At 39.6% G+C, this 26,474-nt stretch overlaps 1 protein-coding gene across 2 annotated transcripts; it reads left to right on the forward strand.

The window, feature by feature from the left end:
• The first annotated feature begins 853 nt into the window (after positions 1 to 853).
• ajm1 (apical junction component 1 homolog) lies at positions 854 to 26,474 on the forward strand. Of its 2 annotated transcripts, none has more exons than XM_041969154.1 (2): positions 854 to 1,044; positions 22,590 to 26,474. In XM_041969154.1, exon 2 carries the CDS (start codon positions 22,644 to 22,646, stop codon positions 25,917 to 25,919), a length of 3,276 nt encoding a protein of 1,091 aa, XP_041825088.1. In that variant the 5' UTR covers positions 854 to 1,044; positions 22,590 to 22,643; the 3' UTR covers positions 25,920 to 26,474. The 2 variants fall into 2 exon arrangements, with proteins under 2 accessions (XP_041825088.1, XP_041825089.1); XM_041969155.1 differs by lacking the exon at positions 854 to 1,044 and adding an exon at positions 15,338 to 15,362.

The raw sequence follows: 26,474 nt of genomic DNA on the forward strand, positions 1-26,474 counted from the left end.
TATCATTTTTGTTTACTAATGACTTAACTAATGAACTGACTTATAAAATAAAGTCAAGAGTGATACAAACTCACCGTCAACTTTATCGTTTCTGTTCAACTTCCTTTTAACGCAGATATCTAACCAGCCAACCACACGGCAGAACCTAGTCATGTAGACATGGTGAAGACAACTTGCTTAAGTTCAAACTGAGCATCAGAATGAGGAAGAAAAGGACTTTAAGAGACTTTGAACGTAGCATGGTTGTTGGTCTGAGTATTTACTGGGATTTTCATCCACAATCTCTAGGGTTTCCAGAGAATGGTCTGCAGGAGAAAAAATATCTGGCGAGCAGCAGTTGTCTGGACCAGGATGGATCAAAAAATTGAAAAAACATTCCTGATCCGATGAGTCTCCATTTCAGCTCCACATTCAGATGCTAGGCTCAGAATCTGGTGGAAACATCATGAAAACATGGATCCATCCTGCCTTGGATCAACGCTTCAGGCTGCTGCTGGTGTAATGGTGAGGGGAGATTTTCTTGGCCCACTTTGTATTTGTGACATTGTGACATAATTTGTGATTTTAGTAATCACAAATTATGTCTCTCTCTCTCACACACATAAATTGGATAAATGATCGTTTTTTTTATTAAATAAATATAAATATAGATATAAATAATATCTGCAGAGATCCGCCTGTTGAAATATGCTGGAACAGATGGAGGTCGGAGACACAGACTCCTGATGGAGGTTTAAAACGTGACGCTGTCATCGCCGCAGGAGTGATGGAGGAAGAGAGAGAGAGAAAGAGAGAGAGACAGAGAGAGAGAGGGGAAGGGTTGTGGCTCGAGTCGGTGCAGCGACGTTGCGCAGACCATCTAGCAGCGTAGGAAAAGCAGGGAGGAGGAGAGAAAAACCCTCCGAGTCTGACCAATAAGGTGCACATTGCAGTTTTATCTTCTGTACACGTCCGGTGTCGTCATTGGGAAACCAGCGTCCTCTGCCTCCACAGCATCCCTGACAGAAAATGGATGAGCTCCGGCTGGAAGTCCGGGCTGATGCGGTAAGAAACACTCCGATCAGATGCGATCCTGCAGCACATCCACCAGCTTTCTGACATATCTCTAATCTACCAGCTCTCTGTTCATTTGCATGAAACGTTTGGTGCGTGCAGCGCGTGCCGGGCGGTGGGGGCAGGTTCTGGATGCAGTGAGCGTTTCATCCTTGGTTCTGTCGTTGTTGGCTGATTTTTGGACTAATGTGTTTCCGTCCTCCAGCCCTGACATCATGGCAGTAGATCTTAATGCAGCGGTCAGGAGACGCAGTTTGCTAGCTCTCTACGCGTCCTCACGCGACGTCCATCCGGTGTGCAGAGATTTCATAGCAGGTTTATTTCATCTGACATGACAAAACCATCAGCTGTGATGCGAGCAGACAGATTTATTTCTATTTTTTTTCTCTTTTCGCCTCTAATAACGAGCCGCAGCTGCAGCTTAGCTGGAGGTTGTAGAGTTATCAGGGACCAGATGATCATGTCAGATGCACGAGACAGTTCTCACACCTCAGCCTTAAATCATCCTCACATCTGCAGCCACGAGCTCCCCGGCCTTCAACAGGCTCCCCAGCTGGTCAGAAAGGCGCATGACTTCCAGAACCAGATTTACTGCAGAGACCAGACCCTATACTGGTTCTGCTGCAGAGACCAGACCCTAAACTGGATCTGATGCAGCTCGATAGAAAGAAACGTAGATCATCCTGATTGGCTGAGAAAGTAGAAAGAAAGGAAATGATTGGACCATACTGGTGACGACAAAATTAGTAAAAAACGTTCATGAAAAGTCTCAAACTGGACCTGGAAAAGTGGTGAAGATATCTGTGTATGAAAGAATAATAATGAATATTAATTATAAATTATTTTTATTATAATGAATCAGGACTGAACATGATGGATATCAGATTCTCCAGAGAATAAACATGGATAAGAAAGGATCATTTGTAGATGAAGAAGAGGTGTCTGACTCAAGAGTCATCACTTAGAATGTGGTGATAATGATGAGCTTCCTGGTTCTGGTCCTGATGGAGGTTTTTATTCCTGGTTCTGGACCTGGTGGAAGTTTTCCTTCCTGGTTCTGGTCCTGATGGAGGTTTTTATTCCTGGTTCTGGACCTGGTGGAAGTTTTCCTTCCTGGTTCTGGTCCTGATGGAGGTTTTTATTCCTGGTTCTGGTCCTGATGGAGGTTTTCCTCTTCACTGTCCCCTTGTACAGCTCAGGATGGGGGATTGAGTGAAAGAAAATATGTGATATAATCCATTGGTTTCTGTAGCTAGGTCATTATTTATGACTTATGAACACAGTTATGATAAATTATTTAATATTAAATAGTAATGATTTTATTTAAATATAAATTGTATTATTGTATAATGGATTTCTTTTAATTGAATTATAATTCAATGACAACGACTTGGACTGAAATGGATTATGTTTGTAAAAGTGTTTGTAAAGCTGAATTGAACTGAAGGCCAGACCTTTAACTTGAATACAGCTTCTTCAGAATCAGAATAATTTCATTGTCCTCGTAGGGAAATTGGTCATGGACATGAGCGTAGCTGTTCTGCAATCATAATACACACAACAAAAATACACAAAACAGCCAAGAGTCAACAGTAAACTCATAAATGACGTCAATGATCAGAATAAATATATAAGAGGTAGGACAATAGTAGAATAAGCTATTCCACAGGAATAAAACCAATAAAACAAAAAAACACATAATATTAAAACAATAAAATCTAATCCTGCAGTAACACTACACTGATCAATAAAAACTTAAATTTCATCCTATTGCCGCTGAGCAGCCACTGTTCCTCGAATCGAAGTAGAAGTAACTCATGAGACACCACACAGCAGACTCGGCTGTACACAAGATTGGCCTAAATTGGCTTTGCTGTTTTTTGGTTACTGTTGCTTTACCATCAGGGTGGGAGCTCGCTCTTCCAACTCTGAGTACGTACAGTTAACCAAGTAAAAATATACCAGTTCATACAGAAAATGGTTTTTATTTTTTTTACATTATGAGTTTGAGTCTTGTCCTCAATGCTTACTTAGCTTACAGTTGGTAAGATCAACCCGCTGGTATCAGATGTTCTGTTGGCTGGAGATGTCTCCCTTCCAAGTACCTACATGTGTTTTACATCACTGGAAAATGTAGATTCTTGAGCTGTGAATGATGTAAACTCTTCCAGGATACAATCATAACTGTTAATTCAGTAAACACTTATTCCTGACCAGTCACCAATGCAGTTTCTCTTTGAAGCCATACTGTAGTCCAGTAGCAGATGATGCTGCAACAAATTTCAGAATCTGAAATAAAGTGGAAATAAAGCCAAATAAACAAGAAAAACAGAGTTTTGAAGAAACATGAGATCGAGCTGAATAGAGGTGAAACTAAAACAGCCTGTGTTTAACTCAGCCTTTGTGGACCCCGTTTACACAACCCAAAACCCAAAACTTTTCCCTTTCTGTGTTCGGGGAAAAAGCCTTTAGCCAACAGCAGAATGAAAACTGTGCAGCTGGAAAACAGAAATAGGACCGGAGAAGTAGTGTGCATGCCAGGCCTGTAGTGGGCGCCCCAGTCCTCCCAGATCTAATCCAGAGGCATCTCTAGGTAGCCCTCCACATGTATAGCATACTGATTATCTGGTGCATGTAATCATCTCTACGTCTTCACTGTCGGCATAAATGTTCATGAGAAGCAGGTTTTGCTTTATGACACCAAATAACTTAAAATGATTCAGCAGCACAAACCAAACAGGAGGTCCGGCATCGTTGTCGTTGTTGTGCCGTTCGCGGTTGTAAACAATGCCTAACGTGACAATATCACTACATATATATGTATATATAAATATATATACACACGTGTTAAAGCAATTTTTTTTTATTTTCTCAAACTTCTTGCTTTTGGCTCTGAACCCAGACAAAACTCATGTGGAGGCTGCAGTCCAGGGGCCTCATTTATAAAGCTGGCGTAGGCACAAAAACCGGTGTACACCAAATATAGTCAACTTTTGGGATTTATAAAAAAAACAAACTTGGCGGGAGAATGTTCCTACCTCCACACAAACTCTGACAAAAGATGTGAAAAGTAAGCGTTGATCATTTATTCTGAGATTCAGCAGAGTGGGACAGACTGGAGGTCTAGAAGTGATGCAACGCTTATGAAACACACGAGAGGTGGATTTCCTTTATTTATTTATTTATTTATTCTTACACAATACTTTTGTCATTGTTGTCAATTTCCGTCAAGACAGTCTCCATTTCTCGCAGCTCCTTGTCCACCTGGTTAGTAGCGGTGATGGTGTCCCTCTGCACCTGCAGGACTTCGTGCCGGCAGGCGGACATGGGAAGACATCGTTTGTGTTTACATATTATTTTGGACTTTGTGTACCTGGGGGGTATTACACGAATGTAGCTAAAGAAAGCCAGGAAAGCCTGAACGAACACCATCTCTGAATTAAGGCTCAAGCCGTTCCACTAACACATTTCAGCTGCATCTAGTTGAGGCTAATTCAAGCGAGGCTTACATAGTCAGGCTATGTAGGAGGTCCTGAGGAACGTAGGAAGCCCTGACCAGGGGATGGTGGAAAAGAGGAGCTGCAGAAAACGAGAGCAAGCCGAGAGCTTCATTTTCTCAGCAGCTGAACAAAGGATGCTGATGGAGATCAGTGACGTGCGGTGAGGTTCATGGCTGGTGAGGCACTGACTCCTCTGGAGTCAGATTTACATTGTAAGAACCGAAAGGAGCTTCTTATTTCACTATTCATCCACCAGCATGCAGCTACGCCCCCTTGAGGTGAAGCAGAGTACTGCCTGCCTCACCTGACCGCACGTCACTGCTGTATAACATGTACTGGCCCTGCTCAGTTTATTAAGAACCCAATAATCAATATGCATCATCATATTTTGTGAATATATTATCGTGTGTGATCTACATAATCCTGCACTGTTACATCAACAGAAGCATCTTACCAGCAAAGCGTACCTGCAGCAGGTGGAAATAAAGTAAAAGAACATATTTCAGAGTGGGAGGTATCTTTGAAGAAATGTGTTTGTTCTAAATGTGTTGAGCTGTAAATTTGTTGCACAGCAGATACCAAGACAACATCAGAGACCACTGTTACTGGTGGGGGTCCTCTCCTGAAAACCCGTGGGTCTGGTGGCCTAAATGCACTTTGAATTAAGCCTCTGCAGAGTCATCAATAAAAGACCAAGCCATGGTAAACAAAAAGGAACTCTGTCATTATCTATCCATATCTTTCTCCGTCTATCAGTTTAGATGAGTGGCAGGAGCGCAGCATTTTACCAGATGGAACTTTTTTGGGGGAGTCTGTATCAGACCTTTGAGACACAGCTAAGCTAAGCTTGAACGTTAGCCTGCCCCCGAGCAGGCTAGTTCTGGTGCATAAGTTCCCATGGTTACTCAGCGGGAATTCAAATAAACCACGTTGATGGATCAGAACTCTGGCTTAAATGAGCCAGACTTATCAACTAATTATCGACTAATCCAGCTTCATGGAATACCCCCCTGGTCTTTTAATTATTGTTGTCTTAACTGTGTTTGTTGGTGATAGAAATGGTTTTACTGAGCTGGTAGCTGAGATTCTGGACTTTCTGTGGATACCACATGATGTTTACATTTACAGACTTGACGTTAAACCCGTAAAACCGGTGTCAAGCTAAGAATGAAAGGTTAGATAGATTATAGGCCAGAAATCTGGATAATGAAGCAGTGAAGGTGCATGGATGGAAGTTATTGTGCATATTGTGAATATTTCTCTCTCCTCACCATCTAGAAGCTGTGAGATTCTAATCCTGCTTTCTGTCTGTTCACCTGATGCTGATATTCATCACATATTGTTCCTTCTGTGTTTAGAAGGAAGCAGCTTCACAGCTTTAAATCCATCCTGCTGACTTTTTACCTTTTAGTTAGTAAATCCTGAACATTTCATCCTTCTTTCTCATAAATATTTGATTTTATAAATATATATGAAGAAACATTTTAACTGTTGCTGTTTAAAGAGAAAACTGCTGCTAAACCTGTTTATGTGTTTAGTGCAGGGGTCTGCAGCCTTTCCAATCCAAAGAGACATTTTTCCCTCAGCCAGCTAAATAACACTCCTTTAGAGACGCAGATGTTACCAGACCTTTTCAAAAAAGACAACTTATAATTTTTGATAAATATCTACAATAGGACATTTGTTATTTTTTGAAGGACCATATATTTATTTCTGCTTCTATATTTTAAAATAAAGAAAAACATAAAACTTTTGCAAAAAGAGGATGGACAGACTTTTTTTGTGTCATGTAATTTTTCCATGACAAAAATGAAAAATTACTAAAAACCTGCGTTTGTTATTTTATCTATATGCAAAAACATTAGTTAGTTCTTTAACATTTTTGTCAAAAAGTAGGCCTTCTTTTAAAGGGAAATACATATTGGGTGTAATAATGTGATTAATCGTGATTCAAATCTTAAATCATTGCCCAGCACTAATTATATGCCTACCAACACCTAGGCTAGCATGCTATTTGTGGATTTCAGCACAGCTTTTAATACCGTGATCCCTGATAAGATAGTAGTGAAACTCCAGGACCTGGGACTGGCCACGTCACTATGCCTCTGGAACAGAGACTTCCACAGGGAGACAGCGGAGCGTGTGGACAACATCAAGTTCCTGGGAATCCACATCAGAACTGACCTGGTCTCTGCACACATCACAACTGGTAAAGAAAGCACAACAGAGGCTTTTCTTTCTCTGGAAGCTGAATCGAGCTGGACTCACAAACTTCTATAGGGCCACAATAGAGAACATTCTCTGTTTGGAAATGAGTGTGAGGTATGGGAACTGCACAGCTGAGGACAGAAGACACCTAGGTGGTGAGAACAGCTCAGGAGATTGTAGGAAGACCTTTTTGAGATCTGGAGTCCAGAAGAAGGCCGGCTGTATGGCTGCCGATCCCTCCCACCCGATCCATGGACTGTTTGTGCCTCTTCTTTCAAGGAGGAGATACAGAAACATATGGACTAGGAAGAACAGATTGAGACACACTTTCTTTCCCAGAGCTGTGAAATCTGTCTCACCACCATCACAAATACAGACTCACCTTCCTCCCCCTGAATATTCTCTGACTGTCTGAGATGCAACTTGCACCGTTTGCTTTAATGCACATTGTCTCAGGAACATTTCTGCAGCTTGACAACTGCATATATTTGCACACCTCATTTTTAATTTATTTATTTGTCTAATTCGCTGTATTTTAGTGTCTCTACTATTGTGTGTTCTTAATTTAGCATTTTCATTGTTAGTGTGTTTTTAATTGCATTTAATTTTATGGTGCATATATTTGTTTTTGGAAGAGAGTTGCTGAAAGAAATTTTGTTATGTGAATGCATAATGACAATAAAGACTTCTTGAATCTTGATTCTTGACATCTGGTGTTTTTTGACAGATATTATCACCATTATCTCCAGCTTGGTGAACTAATGCTGAATGAATTCTCCATTTTGATCCAGAGCATGGTAGACATTTACTGACCCTTGGATATCTGACATTTACCTAAGGGAAGGAAGGTCAGTTAACTCTAAATATTTGTAAGCACTGGCTCTTTCTGTCATTACAAAACAGTAAAAACAGGCATATTTCATAGTCACAAATGGTGATTAATCATGATTAATTAATTTGTAAGCTGTACTTTAATCATTTGACAGCCCTACTATATATATATATATATATATATATATATATATATTTCCTGTTGGTTGATTATAGTAGCATTGAAGAGGAAAATAAGGTCTGTTTTATATTTATGGTGGGTAATACTTGGCCTGTGGCCAGGGGGACCTAAATAACACAGTTTCATATTCTCTCCGGCTTGAAAGGCCCAGTTATTCGACCCCCTACTTGCAGCGAGTTTCTTTGCAGAGCTTTGGGTCATGGAACACTGACAAAGCTCAGCTCTGTCTGAATCATAACACAGCTCATTTTCAGTATTACCGCTTTGTCTTTCACTGCAACTATTTCATGTAGCATGCTATGTGGCATGTACCAGATATTTATGATCTGCAGTATTATCTTGTCTTTGTACATTACATACATTACTCCAAGATGACAATCAGCCGTCTGCTGGTGAATATATTGCATAATGTATGCATATTCTTCCACCTCCTTCTACACAGAATTAGAATATTTTATTGTCGTCATAGATGCATGACCGGTAGGAAAGCGCTGTACGTCCCAGCAGCGACACAGAGAGCTGAGCCTACCAACGCTGTAGACTGTACGTTGGGACGTGGTCTTTTCAGACGTTGAGGTGTCTGATTCAGTGCTGTCTCCTACCTACAGGGATCATCCTGAGAAGGAAAGGGTGGGTAAATTCAGAGCTTTGAGCCATGTGATGCTGTACATGGAGGTGGTGTTCATGAGGTTTCTTTAGTCTTCATCAGTCTTCTTTTAATGTTCTATGACGTGACTAAAGCAGTGTGTACATGGGGATCTACTAACATCAGCTGCTTTAACTCATTAAAATGAATCCCTGATGGAAAATTCTAATTAGATGACGGACAGTGCTGGTTTCATGTCCGCTAGTGGCACCTCACAAGCGGAAAAGGAATAGCAATTGAACTTGGCTGGATTGTGACATGCTGTTGGCTAAATTTCATCATTAAATAGTTAAAAACGATGTTCAAGCGTGTGAATATTGAACTTAAAAACTGGGATTATAAATGTTTTCACCAGTCAACTCAGCACAGCTTTGCTTTTTAAATATTTCAGATGATTTACTTCCTGTTGTTGGAAACTAGGAGCAGAGAGAGATCCAACGACATGATGCATCCGTGGTGTGTGGGGGAGTCCATGCTCATGCTGGGGGAGGGTAAATCTGAAGGAGAGAGATTAGTTCTGCCTGGGGACTCTGATGTTTTTAGTTCCACTGGTGCAGTGATGCAGTGCATTACCCACAATGCACCATGAAAAACACAGCTCACCATGCTCACTGACCGGAAAACTAGTACACATCCATAGAAGAAGGATCCATTAAACATTTCTTTCAGTTTGAAGCCAAATCCAGATGTTTATGTCACTGATCAGAGGAACGATCCACCATGTGAATCCTCACTGGACTCTGATGGACTATTTCAAGTTCACCTGTTTACTTTGGTTCAGGTTCAGGCCACGCCTCCACACAAAGGCCATGCCTCCACTCAGAGGCCACGCCTCCTCTACACCTCTGATCACCTGGTGAGCTTCTTCTACCTGATTCACTGACTTAGATCTGTTAATCTCATTCTCTCCACTCTTCCTGTCCTCTTTTGTCTTCCCTCCTTCATTTATTCTTCCCCTCTTTTATCCATCCACTTGTCTGTCCTTCCCTCCTTGTTCATCCAGCCCTTATTTCCTCCGTCATCTATTCATACTTCCTTCCCTCTATCCTTCACTTATCTATCCCTCCCTCCTTCATCGATTCTTCATTTCTTCCCACCATCTGTTCATTCTACCTTCCCTACATAATCCAGCTATCTATCCTTCCCTTCATCTATTCACCCCTTCTCTGTGCCCTCCATTTCCCTCATCCATTCGTCCTTCCACCCCTCATATATTTATCCCTTCTTCCCTCCATCATCCCCCATCTATCTTCTCCCTGTTATTGATCCTTCTACTATTCTCTGTATCTCTTATTCTATACACCATCTCATCTCTTTGTCATCCCTCTTTATAGCATTCATTTCTTTTTTTTGAAGTGCCATCTGGGGGGGGGGGGTCCTAAGTTGGCTCAGGTCACTGACATACTGAAACAAACGCCCCACCCTGATTCTCCTCCTCTTATAATATGTGCAACCAGGGCCGTAGCCAGGGTTTTAGACATACCGAGGTCCACCACCCATCATGGCCCACACATCTCAAGAGACCAAAATAAAGCACGAAATCTATTTAAAATGGAAGCAGATTATGTTTCTCACAAACCACTTCCTCTCTCTCATGTCTGGTCTCTTTTCTTCATCTATTCTGTCCTCTTCTTTGTGCTCTCTACTTCCCTCTGAACTTCCTGTCTTCTCCCACATCTCTCCTGCAAAGGTGTATTAAAAACATTTTAAAAAGTTATTTACACCTTCCTTAGTTTGAAGTCTTTGCAGAGTACTCTGCAGTACTCTGTTCAGCTGCTGACAAAATGACAGCTCTCTGTAAATCAGAATGTACTGCATGTTGAAATGATGTGATCAAAATCAGGGGCATATCATTATGATCACTTCAGAACTTCTGAACTCATTCAGATTTTTATTGTAGTATTTATTTATTTTATTACTTTTATCATTGCCATATTTATTACTGCACATTTGAACAACATGGGAAGCTTTAAGATTGCAGGGAACTCCTGTTTGATTATCAGCACAAACACCTAGACCTTGCAGACGTTGGAAATTACTTTCCTAAAATTCACCAACACTGTTACACGTCTCCAACAGCTACACATTTCCTTCCTTTGTACCTGGATAGTACCTCATAGTTTCTGAAAAGTGTTTGGATAGTACCTGATAGTACCTGAATAGTATTTGGATAGTACCTAATAGCATCTGAGTAGTATCTGGATAGTACCTGATAGTTTCTGAGTAGTATCTGGATAGTACCTGATAGTATCTAAATAGTATCTGGATAATACCTCATAGTATCTGGATAGTACCTCATAGTATCTGAATAGTATCTGGATAGTACCTGATAGTATCTGAAAAGTGTTTGGATAGTACCTGATAGTACCTGAATAGTATTTGGATAGTACCTAATAGCATCTGAGTAGTATCTGGATAGTACCTGATAGTATCTAAATAGTATCTGGATAATACCTCATAGTATCTGGATAGTACCTCATAGTATCTGAATAGTATTAGGATAGTACCTCATAGTATCTGAATAGTATTTGGATAGTACCTCATAGTATCTCATAGTATCTGGATAGTACCTCATTGTATCTGAGTAGTATCTGGATAGTACCTGATAGTATCTGAATAGTATCTGGATAGTACCTCATAGTATCTGAATAGTATCTGGATAGTACCTCATAGTATCTGGATAGTACCTCAAAGTATCTGAATAGTATTTGGATAGTACCACATAGTATCTGAATAGTATTTGGATAGTACCTCATAGTATCTCATAGTATCTGGATAGTACCTCATAGTATCTGAGTAGTATCTGGATAGTACCTGATAGTATCTGAATAGTATCTGGATAGTACCTCATAGTATCTGAATAGTATCTGGATAGTACCTGATAGTATCTAAATAGTATCTGGATAATACCTCATAGTATCTGGATAGTACCTCAAAGTATCTGAATAGTATTTGGATAGTACCACATAGTATCTGAATAGTATCTGGATTGTACCTGATAGTATCTGAGTAGTATCTGGATAGTACCTGATAGTATCTGAATAGTATCTGGATAGTACCTGATAGTATCTGAATAGTATCTGGATAGTACCTCATAGTATCTGAATAGTGTTTGGATAGTACCTAATAGCATCTGAGTAGTATCTGGATAGTACCTGATAGTTTCTGAGTAGTATCTGGTTAGTACCTGATAGTATCTGAATAGTATCTGGATAGTACCTGATAGTTTCTGAATAGTATCTGGATAGTACCTCATAGTATCTGAATAGTATCTGGATAGTACCTGATAGTATCTGAATAGTATCTGGATAGTACCTGATAGTATCTGGTTAGTACCTGATAGTATCTGAATAGTATCTGGACAGTACCTGATAGTTTCTGAGTAGTATCTGGTTAGTACCTGATAGTATCTGAATAGTATCTGGATAGTACCTGATAGTTTCTGAATAGTATCTGGATAGTACCTCATAGTATCTGAATAGTATCTGGATAGTACCTAATAGCATCTGAATAGTATCTGGATAGTACCTGATAGTTTCTGAATAGTATCTGGATAGTACCTGATAGTATCTGGATGGTACCTGATAGTTTCTGAATAGTATCTGGATAGTACCTCATAGTATCTGAATAGTATCTGGTTAGTACCTGATAGTATCTGAATAGTATCTGGATAGTACCTCATAGTATCTGAATAGTATCTGGTTAGTACCTGATAGTATCTGAATAGTATCTGGATAGTACCTGATAGTTTCTGAGTAGTATCTGGATAGCACCTCATAGTATCTGAACAGTATCTGGATAGTGCCTGATAATATCTGGATAGTATCTGAATAGTATCTGAATAGTACCTGATAGTATCTGAATAGTATCTGGATAGTACCTGATAGTATCTGGATCATACCTGATAGTATTTGGATAGTATCTGATAGTGTCTGGATAGTATCTGACAGTATCTGAATAGTACCTGATAGTGTCTGCAATGTATTTGATAGTTTCTGAATAGTACCTGATAGTGTCTAGAATGTATCTGATAGTTTCTGAATAGTACCTGATAGTGTCTAGAATGTATCTGATAGTTTCTGAATAGTAACTGATAGTACCTGGATTGTATCTGATAGTATCTGCCTGCAGCACCAAAGGACTCCAGAGTGATGTTTGTCTTGCACCTGTCCCCCTCTTCTTCCTCCTTTTCCTCCTCCTTATATACCTTCATCACCTCTGTTTGTGTTTTGGTTGGTTCCCAGATGTTTCAGGGGGTTTGTGGTCTTCCCAGACATCAAACTGCATGTTATTGCTGTTTGTGTCTCCACACATGACAGTGTTTCGGACTGATTGATCAGTGAGTGAGCGGCGCGCTGATGCGACGTTGTGCCTTATTTTGCATGCAACAATGGCAGGCGGCAAAAGAAGTAGTTCCGATCTATCCTGATAGTTTATTCCCATTGTGTCAAAGTTAATGTCAATTATTAATATAAGAAGAAGATTTAGTTTGGGAATCAGTTAAAAAACATAAATAGGGTTGGTATGGCAGGAATCGATATTTTAGTATCATTCTGCACATCATTGCTAATAAGTCTTCTCAGATAACCATGTTGCTCAAAAGCATTTATTTGATTAATTTTATTATGCACACAGTGGAAAAATACTGAGGTCCAGACCACAGTTGAGGTCAGAGGAGGTCTGGACCTACTGGTGGTTACGGTCTTGCATGCAACATTCCAGATGAACTTTCACCTCCAATACCTTACTGGTGGATTCTTGCAGTTCTGGAGTCAAGGGAAGCCTGGAATCGATCCACCGACTTTCCGGTTGGTGGATGACTGCACTTCCTCCTGTTCATATAGACTCATATAGGCTCTTGCTGTCCATCATCCTGAACTGGAGTAAACAGATATAGGAAATAAATGAGTGCATGGATGGATGGATGGATGGATGGATGGATGGATGGATGGATGGATGGATGGACGGGTGGATGGATGGATGGATGGATGGAAAGATGGATGGATGGATGGATTCTCTCCAGGTTCTCCAGGTTCCTTTCATGATGTTAGGTCACTGGTGGCTCTGACCTGCAGGGAGTGGTTGTATCGCTGTTTTAGTAAACTGGGAGAAAAAGATGTGTCAACTAAATGGTGATTGTGAAATGTAGTACAATTCTGGATGTAGTTAGCATCTTTGATATGTTTTTAGATTTAAACGACATGCTTTGTTAGCTTGAGATTAACAGCATCAACGTTTCTATTATGTTAAGTCAAACTGGTTTTCTGAATGGGTTCAGGTTTCTTTTGCTGGCACAGAGACTGTTTTTGAATTTTCGATGCACTGACACAAACTCTTCCTGTGTGTGAAGATGACATTTCTCCTTCCACAGATGTGGAAACAGTGAAGGTGTGTCTTATTCAGAAACTCAAACCTGGTCAGGATTAAATATGCGTGTGGTTTCTTTGTGTGTGGTCTCTACGTGTGCAGACCATTTTTAGATATGTCTTGTAAATACTGTGGAGACCACTGGAGTCCAGTGAACTCATTGTTATGTTCTACAAAGCAGTTGAAGATGATCTGAACTTTGTGACATGGTTCATTATCCTGCTGGAAGTCGCATCAGAATATAAAAAATGAACAATTGTTAAAGCTAGTTGCATGTAATAATAATAATAATAATCATAATAATAATAATAATAATAATAATAATAATAATAATAATAATAATAATAATAATAATATAGATAGTGTTCAAACAAGATTGATGTTTACTTTTTATTGTTTCTCAATACCAAGTACTCTTAGAACGTAAAGGCAAAGGCAAATTTATTTGTATAGCACATTTCATGTACAAGACATTTCAAAGTGCTTTACATAAATCATTACAGCAGATGCAGACAAGTGCATTAAAAATAATATTAATAAAAAATAAATAAATAAATATTAAAAGAAATGCAATTAATGAAATAAAAGCAGAAGGAATATGCTAAAATAAAATAGATAAAATGGAAGAAATAAAGTTAAAGACAATATTAAAACATGATTCTAGCTTAAAAGAACCAGATGTAGATTTTGACTCCTAAATAAAAACTATTGAAATGCAGGAGAGAACAGGTGGGTCTTTAACCTGGATCTAAATAAACAGAGGTGATCTGAGGCTTTCTGGGAGTTTGTTCCAGACATGTGGAGCATAGAAGCTGAATGCAGCTTCTCCATGTCTGGTTCTGACTCTGGGAACTGATTAGAAACTGGAACCAGATGACCTGAGGGTTCTGGCAGGTTCATAATGGGTCACTGATGTATTTTGGTCCTAAACCATTCAGAGCTTTAACGTACCTGTGCACTGGCTTGTACGGCCTTGACAAGTTTGACTTGGATGTACAAACTTCTGAAGATGGAAGGATGCGAGTACACTCATTCTATATTTGGAACAGCCACATACTTGATGACGTCAAAGCCGATGTCACAGAAAAACTTACATTTGCAGAAAAAATGCACAAATGGTACAAAACGTTATAAAATGGACCAAGCACTGCTTGCAACTGCTACTTGTGTATTCTACCCTCAAGTTGAGTAGGAAGTGGCAAAATTGATGAGGCAGATGCTGTACGATATAATTAAGAAAAAAAGAAGCATTAAAAAAACATTATTGTCTAAAAATGATTAAAGGTCACATTATCTGCAATATATATATATATATATATATATATATATAAAACGCAGTTAACTTTTTTCCTGCTGCAGCAGTGCATCTGATGTAATCAGGAGGGAGCAGGTTTTTTTAAAATGAAGATGTTTTCTGTCCAAAAAAAGAAAGAAGAAGAACCGACGTTTCTCTTTGTCAAAACCCATGCAAATGGCAGAACATCATGATTTTTGGACGGAAAACTGCTCCCAAAAGACAATGAGAAACTTTAAATTTTATTATTATTTTTTTTTTTATTTATGCAAGACAGTAAAGGTAAGACATGCTTTCTGACTTTTACAAATGTGCAGCATAAATCGGGACTTCTTCTGCCTCTGGTTCGGTGAATCTTGGTGAGCTTTCAGTAGAGGAGTCATTTGTTCGTGTTCATGGGGAGATATCATCTGTGTTTACATGTTTTTCGGACTTTATGTACCTGGTCTTTTAATTATTGTTGTCTTAACTGTGTTTGTTGGTGACAGAAATGGTTTTACTGAGCTGGTAGCTGAGATTCTGGACTTTCTGTGGATACCACACATGTTTATAGTTACATCTACAGACCTGACGTTACACCCAGAAACGAGATGTTAACCCCTTAACTCCCGGTAGCCGAGGCTGCAGTTGCAGTCAAGCTAAAAATGAAAGTTTAGAGAAATTATAAGCCAAAAATCTGGATACTGAAGCACTGAAGGTACATGGATGGAAGTTATTGTGCATATTGTGAATATTTCTCTCTCCTCACCATCTAGAAGCTGTGAGATTCTCATCCTGCTTTCTGTCTGTTCACCTGATGCTGATATTCATCACATATTGTTCCTTCTGTGTTTAGAAGGAAGCAGCTTCACAGCTTTAAATTCATCCTGCTGACTTTTTACCTTTTAGTTAGTAAATCCTGAACATTTCATCCTTCTTTCTCATAATATTTGATTTTATAAATATATATGAAGAAATATTTTAACTGTTGCTGTCTAAAGAGAAAACTGCTGCTAAACCTGTTTATGTGTTTAGTGCAGGGGTCTGCAGCCTTTCCAATCCAAAGAGCCATTTTTCCCTCAGCCATCTAAATAAAACTCCTTTAGAGCTGCAAATGTTACGAGACTTTTTAAAAAGGCAACTTAATATATATTTTTAATGAAAAGCCACCATAGGATATTTGTAATTTTTGAAGAACCACATTTTTATTTCCATTTTTAGGTTTTAAAATAAAGAAAAGCATAAAACCTTTACAAAAAAAAAGGATAAATAGACCTTCTTCTAAGGGATGTAGATAATTGTGGAAAATGATGCAAGAAAAAAGAAGTGCCTAGTTTCCAACCTAATGACAAGAAAGATAGATTTAAAAAAGAATTTTAGCCACGTATTTAGAGGCATTGTGGAAGGTCCAGAGAGACACTTGCAGCTCCAGAGTTGCAGGTTGGAGACCCCTGATGTAGTGTTAGTAAACCAAAACTTACTGCATTTTCTTTTTATAGCTGTAGGCCATCTTTTAAAGGAAAGAGACATTTTGCACATAACAATGCGATTAATCACAATCAATTGCAGCATGTCATGTGATTAATCGCAATTAAAAATTTTAATCGTTGCCCAGCACTAATATACATATATAATATTGCTGTTAAATAACAAACCATGAAAACAAGTGTTTTAATAATGTGATTAATGTATTTATATTTTGGCACACTTTTGATTCCATAGACAACGTCAGGTTCAAGCTCTTTAGAGGAACTTATTTTAGGCATAAAATAAAAGTCTTTTTATGAAAAAGGACATCAGAAAAATATTAGATGTAATTCTTCTTATCAAAGACTCAGGAGGAAGTGAGTGTTTTTGGAGGTGAGGAGACTGAAACAACATGATGTGGGTCAGTGCTAAATAAAAATAGATTGATGATTAAGCTTCCTTTTCTATCAAGGCAAATTAATTCAAGTATTCATTTATTTATATAATCAGTCAGCATCATAATAAAATCAGAAGAGAGGCAATTCTTCTTGAGGTCCTCACTGAAAACCTTACAGAAAAAACACATGAACTTCACACATTGCACATTTAATTGTATTGGTTTCACATAGAAATTTATGTGGGTGATGTTACTACCATGGAAATGTTTCCAAACCATGTTTTCAATGTGCAAAATACATGTTTCACATGTTGTTTAATTATGTAAATGAATGTAAACATATGTGCAAAACCACATGGAGTCAATGTGGTTTCATGTGTGATGGTTTCACATTAGTATATGTGAGTTATTATTCACCCACCTATCATAAACTTGTTTCATTTACTAATCTGTCATTATGTTTTCTCTTATAAAACTAGAAGTGAGAACTTTCTGTTGATGTTAGATTGTAATGGACAGTGATGAAGTTTATGGAAGATAAAGACAACAGATTAGCAACTGCCCCTGCTGGCCTCAGAGAAAGCAATACATAAACAGTGATAGCAGTTGTTCACAGCATCCTTTTATCAGACAGGCATTTTTTCACCCTAATGGTAATTCAGCTAAAAATGTGGCCTAAGACTGATTTACATTTTTAATTCAAAGTGATGTTGTACTAGCTGGGATACTGACCCACTAAAAGTAAATAGACAAATATAAAATGTATTTACTATAAACAAGCCAACAGCTTTATAACTTTTGGTTTTAAATAAATTGTAACAGGCAATGTGCGACAATAAAGACCTACAACAACTAGAACTGCAATTAAAATCACTAAAACTTTAATTCATTCATAAGTTCTCTAAATGAAATAAACAAAAATCTAAACAAAAATCTACAAACCAGTGACAGTAATAAAAAATATTTTAAAAATCTATAAATAATTCTGCAAATAAAGAAATGTACATGTGCTTGCACTTTTCCCGCTGACTGTTTGTCTTTAGGTACAGCGGTGGTGGAAGCTTCAGCCATATTGTTGTGGAGAACATTAAATTCTCCTTTACAGGCAGCGGCCCGCTAAATACCCGACCAGTCCTTTCTGAGATGAAAAATGGTTGCTCAGATGGTAAACTGGTTACTCAGCTGGTAATCTGGTTACTCAGCTGGTAAACTAATTAATTAATTAATTTAATTTATACAGTCTGTATGTACAATGAAAACACTGAATAATTTGAATTTTAAAACTTTAATCAAAATAAGGCATATATGACTCGTCTCAAAAAGACCTGGGGTAAGACCTACAACAAATAAAAGATTTCTCCTCCTCATGTTGTTAGTGAAACTGATCCATCAGCCTCACAGATAAGAAGGTGTTTAGAGGGGCTGCATGATGACCCCTCCAATACTCTCTCTTATCTACTCTACATTGTATATATTTTACACATCTCCTATTTATTCGCAGGCATTTTCACTGTTGCAATGAACAGCTACACTCTGAAAAACAGGCCCAAAAACCTGCAACTGATGATATTTGCAAGACACTTCACAGAAAAACAAGCCCAAAGTAGCTGAAAGAAACAGATTTAGCAACTCTGCTGCTTCTTTCTGGTGCAGTCGTTTGCTTTGTTTTATCTAGCTGGCAGTTTACCACCACACCAGGAAACTGACATACTGATTGGCTCAGTACATCAAGTGGGATGGCTTACCTCACATGCATTACATTACCCCTACTGTGAAGACTGCAAAAGTTGCGCCAGTTAAAGTAAAAGCACCCTGTCAGATTTTGTATTTTGGAAACTGAAATGGACATGATTCTCTCTGACAGTCCTGATGATGGCACACCGCTAACTGTCATGGGAGACATGAAAATTCACATTGGCAAACCACAAGCAACTGACTTTCTGGCTCTCATCTACTCTTTCAATCTCAAACTGGTAAAGACTCCTTCAACACGCAAAGCTGGCAATACTCTTGACTTGGCACTGACCAGAAACTGCTCCACAGCCGACCTGTCCGTCCCCCCACTGCACACTGACTTGTCTGAGTACTGGTAAAAACTTTCAATTTTCACATCCAGCCTAAAGACTGCCAAGATAGCCTTTTTATCAGAACAAGATCCACAATGCTCCCCACACATGACAACTATTCATGGTGTTTAACTCTCTTCTATCTCCACCACCTGCTCAGCCACCCAGTGTGCTGACTACAGAAATGTTTGCTTCCTACTTCACTGAAAAGGTCGCTACCATCAGTAACCAATTCACTGAGCCTGACCAACTCAGCCTTACCAAACCAGCTACTGGTGCCTCACTCTGCTCCTTCCGCTCTCTAAATGAGGACGAAGTCTCTAAACTTCTAGTCAACTCAAAACCCACGACCTGTCCTCTTGATCCTTTCCCTACCGATATCCTGCAGAGCATTCTACCTACAATCAAAACTGCTCTTAAATCCGATGTCTTTCCCTCTGCCTTCAAGCAAGCTCGGGTTACCCCGCTGCTGAAGAAACCCACACTCAACCCAGCCCAGGTTGGAAACTACCGGCCGGTCTCACTGCTTCCATTCATATCTAAACTACTAGAGCGTGCCGTCTTCAGTCAGGTCTCACAGTTCCTCCAAGACAACAACCTGTTAGGTCCATACCAGCCTGGCTATAGCCAAGGCCACTTTACTGAAACTGCTCTCCTGGCAGTTACCGATTCCCTACGGCTTGCCAGATCCGCTGGTCAATCCTCAGTCCTTATACTGCTGGACATTACTGCCTTTGACACGGTCAGCCATCATATACTGTTCTCCACACTCTCTGAGCTTGGCATCTCATGATCTGTCCTCTCATGGTTCATGTCCTACCTCACAGGAAGATCCTTCAAAGTATCTTGGTGAGGGGGAGTGTCCAGATTGCAAGGGCTAACAACAGGGGTGCCTCAGGGCTCGGTGCTTGGCCCTCTGCTGTTTTCACTATACACCTCCTCACTCGGTGCATCATTAGCTCTCATGGTTTCTCCTATCACCGCTATGCAGATGACACTCAGCTTTTCCTTTCTTTCCCACCTGATGACACAACTGATGTCACCATGCTGATATCACCATGCTGATATCTCCGCATGGATGAAGGATCGCCACCTTCAGCTAAATCTGTCCAAGACAGAGCTTATTATCTTTCCAGCCAATCCTTCCTTACCACCACAGATAAACATGCAGCTTGACTCTATCACGCTTGTCCCTACGTCTTCTACCAGGAATCTTGGTGTCATGGTAGACAACCAGCTGACCTTTAAGGACCATGTTGCCTCAGTTGCCCAGTCTTGCCAATTTGCTCTCTACAACATCAGGAGGATCAGACCCTACCTGACTGAACACACGACCCAGCTCCTGGTCCAGGCTCTGGTCATTTCACTCATTGACTACTGCAACTCCTTACTGGCTGGCCTGCCTGCATGCTCAGTTAAACCTCTGCAGATGATCCAGAATGCAGCAGCACGTCTGGTCTTCAACCAGCCCAAAAAAGCTCATATCACTCCGCTGCTAATTGCTTTTCACTGGCTTCCAGTTGCAGCACGTATCAAATTCAAAGCTCTGCTTCTGGCTTACAAAACAATAACCCAAATGGCTCCAGTCTACCTTCACTCCTTAATCCAGAGCTACACTCCCTCTCGACAGTTACGCTCTGTCAGTGAAAGACTCCTAGTGCTCCCACCAAAAGGTGGTGCAAGATCAGTAGCTAGACTCTTCCCTCTCCTCTGTTGTCCCCCGGTGGTGGAACAATCTACCTAACTCCATTCGATCCACAGAGTCCTTATCCACTTTTAAGAGCAAGCTAAAGACTCAGGTGTTTAAGGAGAAAATCCGCACTTAGCTTAACTCTTCTACTCAGAATTGAGTTAGAAAGATTTGTCCAGCTCTTTGGCTCAGCTAAGTACTAAATAAGCTGCATGCACTTATGCCCATGTTGATATTGTTCGATGAAATCGTGATCTTGTATTTAAACAAAATGACTTAAAATTATTATATGCACTGCCTCTAGCACTACATGACAGCACCTGGGTCCAACTGAACTCACAGCAGTCTGGCTACCATTTAATTATGATGTCCCATCTTGTTTGAATTCTTGCTTGTTGTTCTTACTCTCAGATGTAAGTTACTTTGGATAAAAGCGTCTGCTAAATGAATAGAATAGAATAGAATAGAATAGAATAGAATGTTTTAACTCCGGATCCATGTGGGACCGGTTCTGGGTCTGGGTCCAGAACGCGGTCTGCTTGTTAGTGATCTCTGCTGTAGAGTATGGAGCTGCTGTTTGAATAATCACTCACATGTTAAAATTAATATTAATGAAAAAATTATTTTAAAAAATTGTTTGAAAGCCTAACTGCTTTCGGGGGCCACCTAATGGTGACGGGGTTCTTAGCAGGCGATTAGGTCACTTATGCCTCAGACCGGCTCTGTGTTTCACACATGTTGACAAATTATTTCTGTAAGTTAATAATTGTAGGTTTCATGGGCAGTTATTTAGGCTTCATATGAGAATTTATACGGGGTTTCCACAATAGTATATGCATGAGTTTCACATGAAATGATCTGGGTTTCACAGGTTTAGATGTGTTTCATGCTCATTTAACATGAATTTTAAAAGAAGTTATTCTATTTTATGGTGGAACATAACATTTACATAGGTTTCACATATCATTCCATTATTTTTACATGGTTTTCTAGGTTTTAAAAAAGAATTTACTTTGGTTTTGTATGTTATTACAAAGAAAATGTTTTAAAAGAACATGTTTTCCATGTGCCTTTCAAGTGTATATTTAATAATAACATGTATATTTGCATTTAAGTCTTTCATTTAGGTAAAATATGAAAAAATTATAAAATTAAATAATTTTAGAGTTAATTTGCAATTAAATGTCTAAACTATAGGCGACAATATTACATTGAAATAATTTTCTGTGTCATTAATATTCTATACAATTATATTAATAACATGAAGAATTCATACTAATTCATTATAATTGACAACATATTTGTCCTATGATAAACTAAGGTATGCCTGTACATTTTTAATTGGAGAGACCTTTGCTTAATTTGTTGGGCTAAATTTGCAGTACCAATTTGTTATTATTCTTTTTAACAACCCCCTATATTGTCATATTGAAAAATACCAACAATCATTTGCTAAACTTAATTATACCTAATGTTTCTATGAAAGAGCAGATTAACCCCCTAATGCCTGACACAGGAAATAATGGGCAGAAAATTAAAAAAAAAAAAAATTTAAACGATAAACCTTTATTATTTAAGTCTTTTTAAATAAAATCATTTGCATGTATTAACTATGTATTACCATGTGACATGTCAGAATTATTGTAGTTCAAAAGGTATCCACCAGGGAGCAGAAGATAAGCATCAGATTGTATAAAAGGGTTTTGAGCTTTTTTTAAATTTTTAAATTTTTTTTTACCTTAAACTGATGCAATAGGTCGCAGAATTGGTATGTATGATACATTGGGCATTAAGCAGTTAAAATAAATTGTCAGTAAGTTTTCTTTTCTATATTTGCATTTTTTTATGCACAAAAAATGTAATTGTCCTAAGAAATGTCACTAACTGAAATGTTTTGTCTGCTCCTCCAGGCAATATCAACATTAAAGCAACTTCATGGAGGAAAGTGAAGGAATCCCTTTAAGATGACACGCACAGACCCGCCTGATATACTGTTATCAACTGTGCATCAAGATATAAAAGTGATTCCCATTTCTTCACACTACAGGTCCTTGCAACCCTCTAAACAATGTGATTCCATAAATTACAGCACACTGGAGGACAGTAAGAGCAAAGTCAGTAAGAGGCACTGCCGAACCTTTGACTATAAGTCATTGGAGTACCCCAGATCACAAAAATACGTAATGGAGTCCCCATACAGAAAGGCTGATAGGCAGGCGGCCAACCCAGATGTTGCCTGGAATGCTCTGGGACGCCAGCAGAGATACCGCTTTTCTGCTCCAGACATTTTTAGCCATAGATTAACTCCTCAGTCAGTGGCTACAGAAATGATCAGTGAGGTAGCCCCTGAACATAAAAGAAGGACCAGGTCAAAAAGTGCTCCTCGAGTCCAGACCAACCTCACCCCTGTGTCTTTTGAAGGATCATCATCTTCAGGCAGGAAAGGAAGAGAGTCCCAAAGGGCTCCAAGAGACTCTCGATGGAGACCTGAGGTATCACCACGTAGAGAGTCATCCTATGCAGCAACAAGAGCTCATATGCATGATGTCCATCCCATTAAGCTGCAGCCCCAAACTGGTGACAGCAGTAGATATTCGCCTCACAATACTTCTGATAAATATGAAGATGGAGGTCTGGAAAAACCAGCAACTAGCCCTCATGTCAGGTGTCGAGTGGACATAAAGCCGGATGATGCAGCTGTACATCATTCAGGAAAGAAACAAGCTACAGCTCAAATGGACATACCCTGGCAGAGACAGCACAGTTCAGGAAGTAGGAGTCTTACCGTGCCACGTCATTTCTCCTATTCTAGAACCCCAACTCCCACTGACTCATTGGGTACAGAAAGCAGGCAAGCTTATCAATATTCTCGCAGCATGCCAAATAGTTACCTACAACAAATGGAGCTTCCCTTACAAAGAATGCCTTCTTCAGGTAATTATTATGGTAGGGAACGCCGAGCTCACTCCAGTCCTAATGTGCCAACCAAGTTTTTTTATGCAGATGACCCAGGGAGATATGTTACTACCGCTCCTCCACAACCAAGTTCGTATTTTCATGATGAACGCTACACACCTGGACAAGCATATACTCCAAAAGTGCAATATGTGCAAGATCCAAGGACTCGAATGGTGCATGCTGTAGCTGCAAGACCATACTATCCTGAGATGGAGCCCTATTCATACTCTGTGCAGACAGGGTACCCCAAACCATATGCAGCAAATGAACCAGGGCCATACATCATAAGGACACCTCCAACAAGAATATTTTATGGTGATGATCCTAGGTCATATCAAATTCAGACTGCTCCGCCAAGGTTTTATTATTCCAGCGACATGTATGCAATGCCACCAGAGCACCATGTCCCAGCAAGAGCATACTACACTGAGGGCAGAAGACATGCAAGAGTCGTTCAGCCACAAACAGAGGACTGGTATGGATCAGATGCATCTGGTTATTCTACCAATCCTGCCTCTTATGTATCTCAAGTCACTCCCACCAGAGTTCGCCAAGAGCCTGTGCTAACTTCGTGGTATGCCAACCCTTGTGTAGAACCGCAACGAATTGGCACAGATTCCAAATCTTACTCCAGGTCTTGGGACAATATTCTCAATTCGCGAGTAGAAAGGGAACAACCCCTCCCTGTCCAGAGAGGTCAGAGCTATGATGATCTTCTTGACTCTAGAAAGCCTTCCACAGCCATAGGTGACAAACCACAACCAGTGGTAGTCAATCTCTCTAGTTCGCCAAGACGCTATGCAGCCTTATCAATGTCTGATAACTCACTGATTGACAAAAGCCCTACAGAGACATCAAAGAGTACCACAAGTAAGCTATGGTTTGTCACGCCTGAGATAACGATCACTGATAATGACATTAGACCAGGGATTATTAAAAAGGTTGAGGGACGTTCTGCCAGTTGGGATATTCTTGACTCCAGAAGCACCGAAGGTCCTGAAATGTCTCTGCATGATTTTGAAAGCTCAACCAAAGAGAAGACACATGACAATACAACACTTCAGCAAAGCCTTGAACAGCTTGACGAGCTTCTGGCAGATCTTGTGACTGATTACAAACCCCCCAGCAGGAGAGCAAGTGAGGACATTCTGGACCAACTAAAGAAGTTAATAGATGAAGAGGAAGCAGTATCTTTATCAAGGAAAAGCTCACAGGCAGGTACTGAGGAACCACCTCCTCTAGACAAGCAACCAACCTCAATCAAAATGAATCCTGATGCTTTTTGTGATATGGATGGAGCAAGTGATGCAATGAAGAGTGCAGAGGAATGCTCTCCAGATCAAAGCCCAGATGAGGATGATACAATGATGTGCTCCAACAACAAATGCCGGAGAACAGAGACCCTTTTCAACGCTTGCCTATACTTTAAATCCTGCCACAGTTGTTACACCTATTACTGCTCTAGGAACTGTCGCAGGGAGGACTGGGACATTCATAAAGAAAGCTGCTTGTATGGACGAATTGGAAGCACATGTCGACACATCATCAAACACTGCCGGGAGACTGTTGAGGTCCACAAAGCCTTCTCCCGTATCGCCAAGGTCGGCTACCTTTCTCGAGGTAGGGGAGTTCTCTTTCTTGGTTTTCCAAATCCTGCGTCATCCAGTAACTTCCTGCAGTATGGCCTGGATAGTTTACTTATGTCTCCTACGTACCTGTCCCTCCGAGAGCTTGAAAGCTTCAAGGACAATCTTGGTGAGTACTGTAAGGAGCTGCAGGAAGCTGGTAGAGAGTATGATCCCAATGAATGTTTCATCTTGAATGTATCCATTGCTGTCGGCGAGCAGTTGCCCGACGGCCCATCACCAAGGAACCAAGCTCCAACCGTTAGAAAATATGCAAAGGTTGCACTGGCTTCATTTAGCCCAGAGAGAAAGGTTCATAAGAAAGAGAGTGACATGGAAACGCTGATTCTTACTCCACCCCCAGGAACAGCAGATATTGACAAAGAGGGAGAGGAGGGTCGGAAGGCTCGGGAAATCTGTTTTATCAATATACAACGGGAGTTAAGGATTCGAGGAGTTTTCCTTCGACATGAATACCCACAGGTGTATCAGCAACTCTGTGAGTTTGTGGAAAGTAACAGAAGGTTCACACCCACGACTGTTTATCCGATTGATAAGAGGACTGGCAAACAGTTCATGTGCATGATAATGGCTGCCTCAGAGCCCAGGACATTAGACTGGGTTGGCACCCCACATCTCCTAGATGACATTATTTAAGTGCACCTTTTGTTAAAAATATATATGTGTATAGAAATACATATATATTGATGGACATATTTATACATCTCTCCAGTTACAAACATTTGTAGTTAAGTATTTTGTTATCAAAATTATATATATTCATGTCTGCTTGGTCAGTATTATCAAAATATTTCACATCAGGAGCAGGAGAAGTACAATACATTATTATTTATTTTAATCTTAAAGTTTCTATCAATCATTTGTTCATATCCGGGTTATGTACTGTTACACATTCCCTTTGGCAGGGATCATCTAAACTGATATTCTGATGTTTTGGTTACTGAATATTTTTTGAATCTTTGCCTTTCTACATGATCGTACACATCTGTGACTACAACATGACTATTTTCATATGTGACTTCAATGGTTTATCATGCAGATAATATGAACCGTTATTTTCTTAGCTAAGTCAACACTTTCTATGCAAAGTTGTTTTCATGAGTTTGGTACCACATTCCTGCAGATGGAGTAGCTTCTGTAATAGTATATGAAATTATATGTTTATATCATTATTATCATTATTATTAAATA

This window comes from Melanotaenia boesemani, chromosome 19, assembly GCF_017639745.1.
Source record: "Melanotaenia boesemani isolate fMelBoe1 chromosome 19, fMelBoe1.pri, whole genome shotgun sequence".
Lineage (NCBI taxonomy): Eukaryota > Metazoa > Chordata > Actinopteri > Atheriniformes > Melanotaeniidae > Melanotaenia > Melanotaenia boesemani.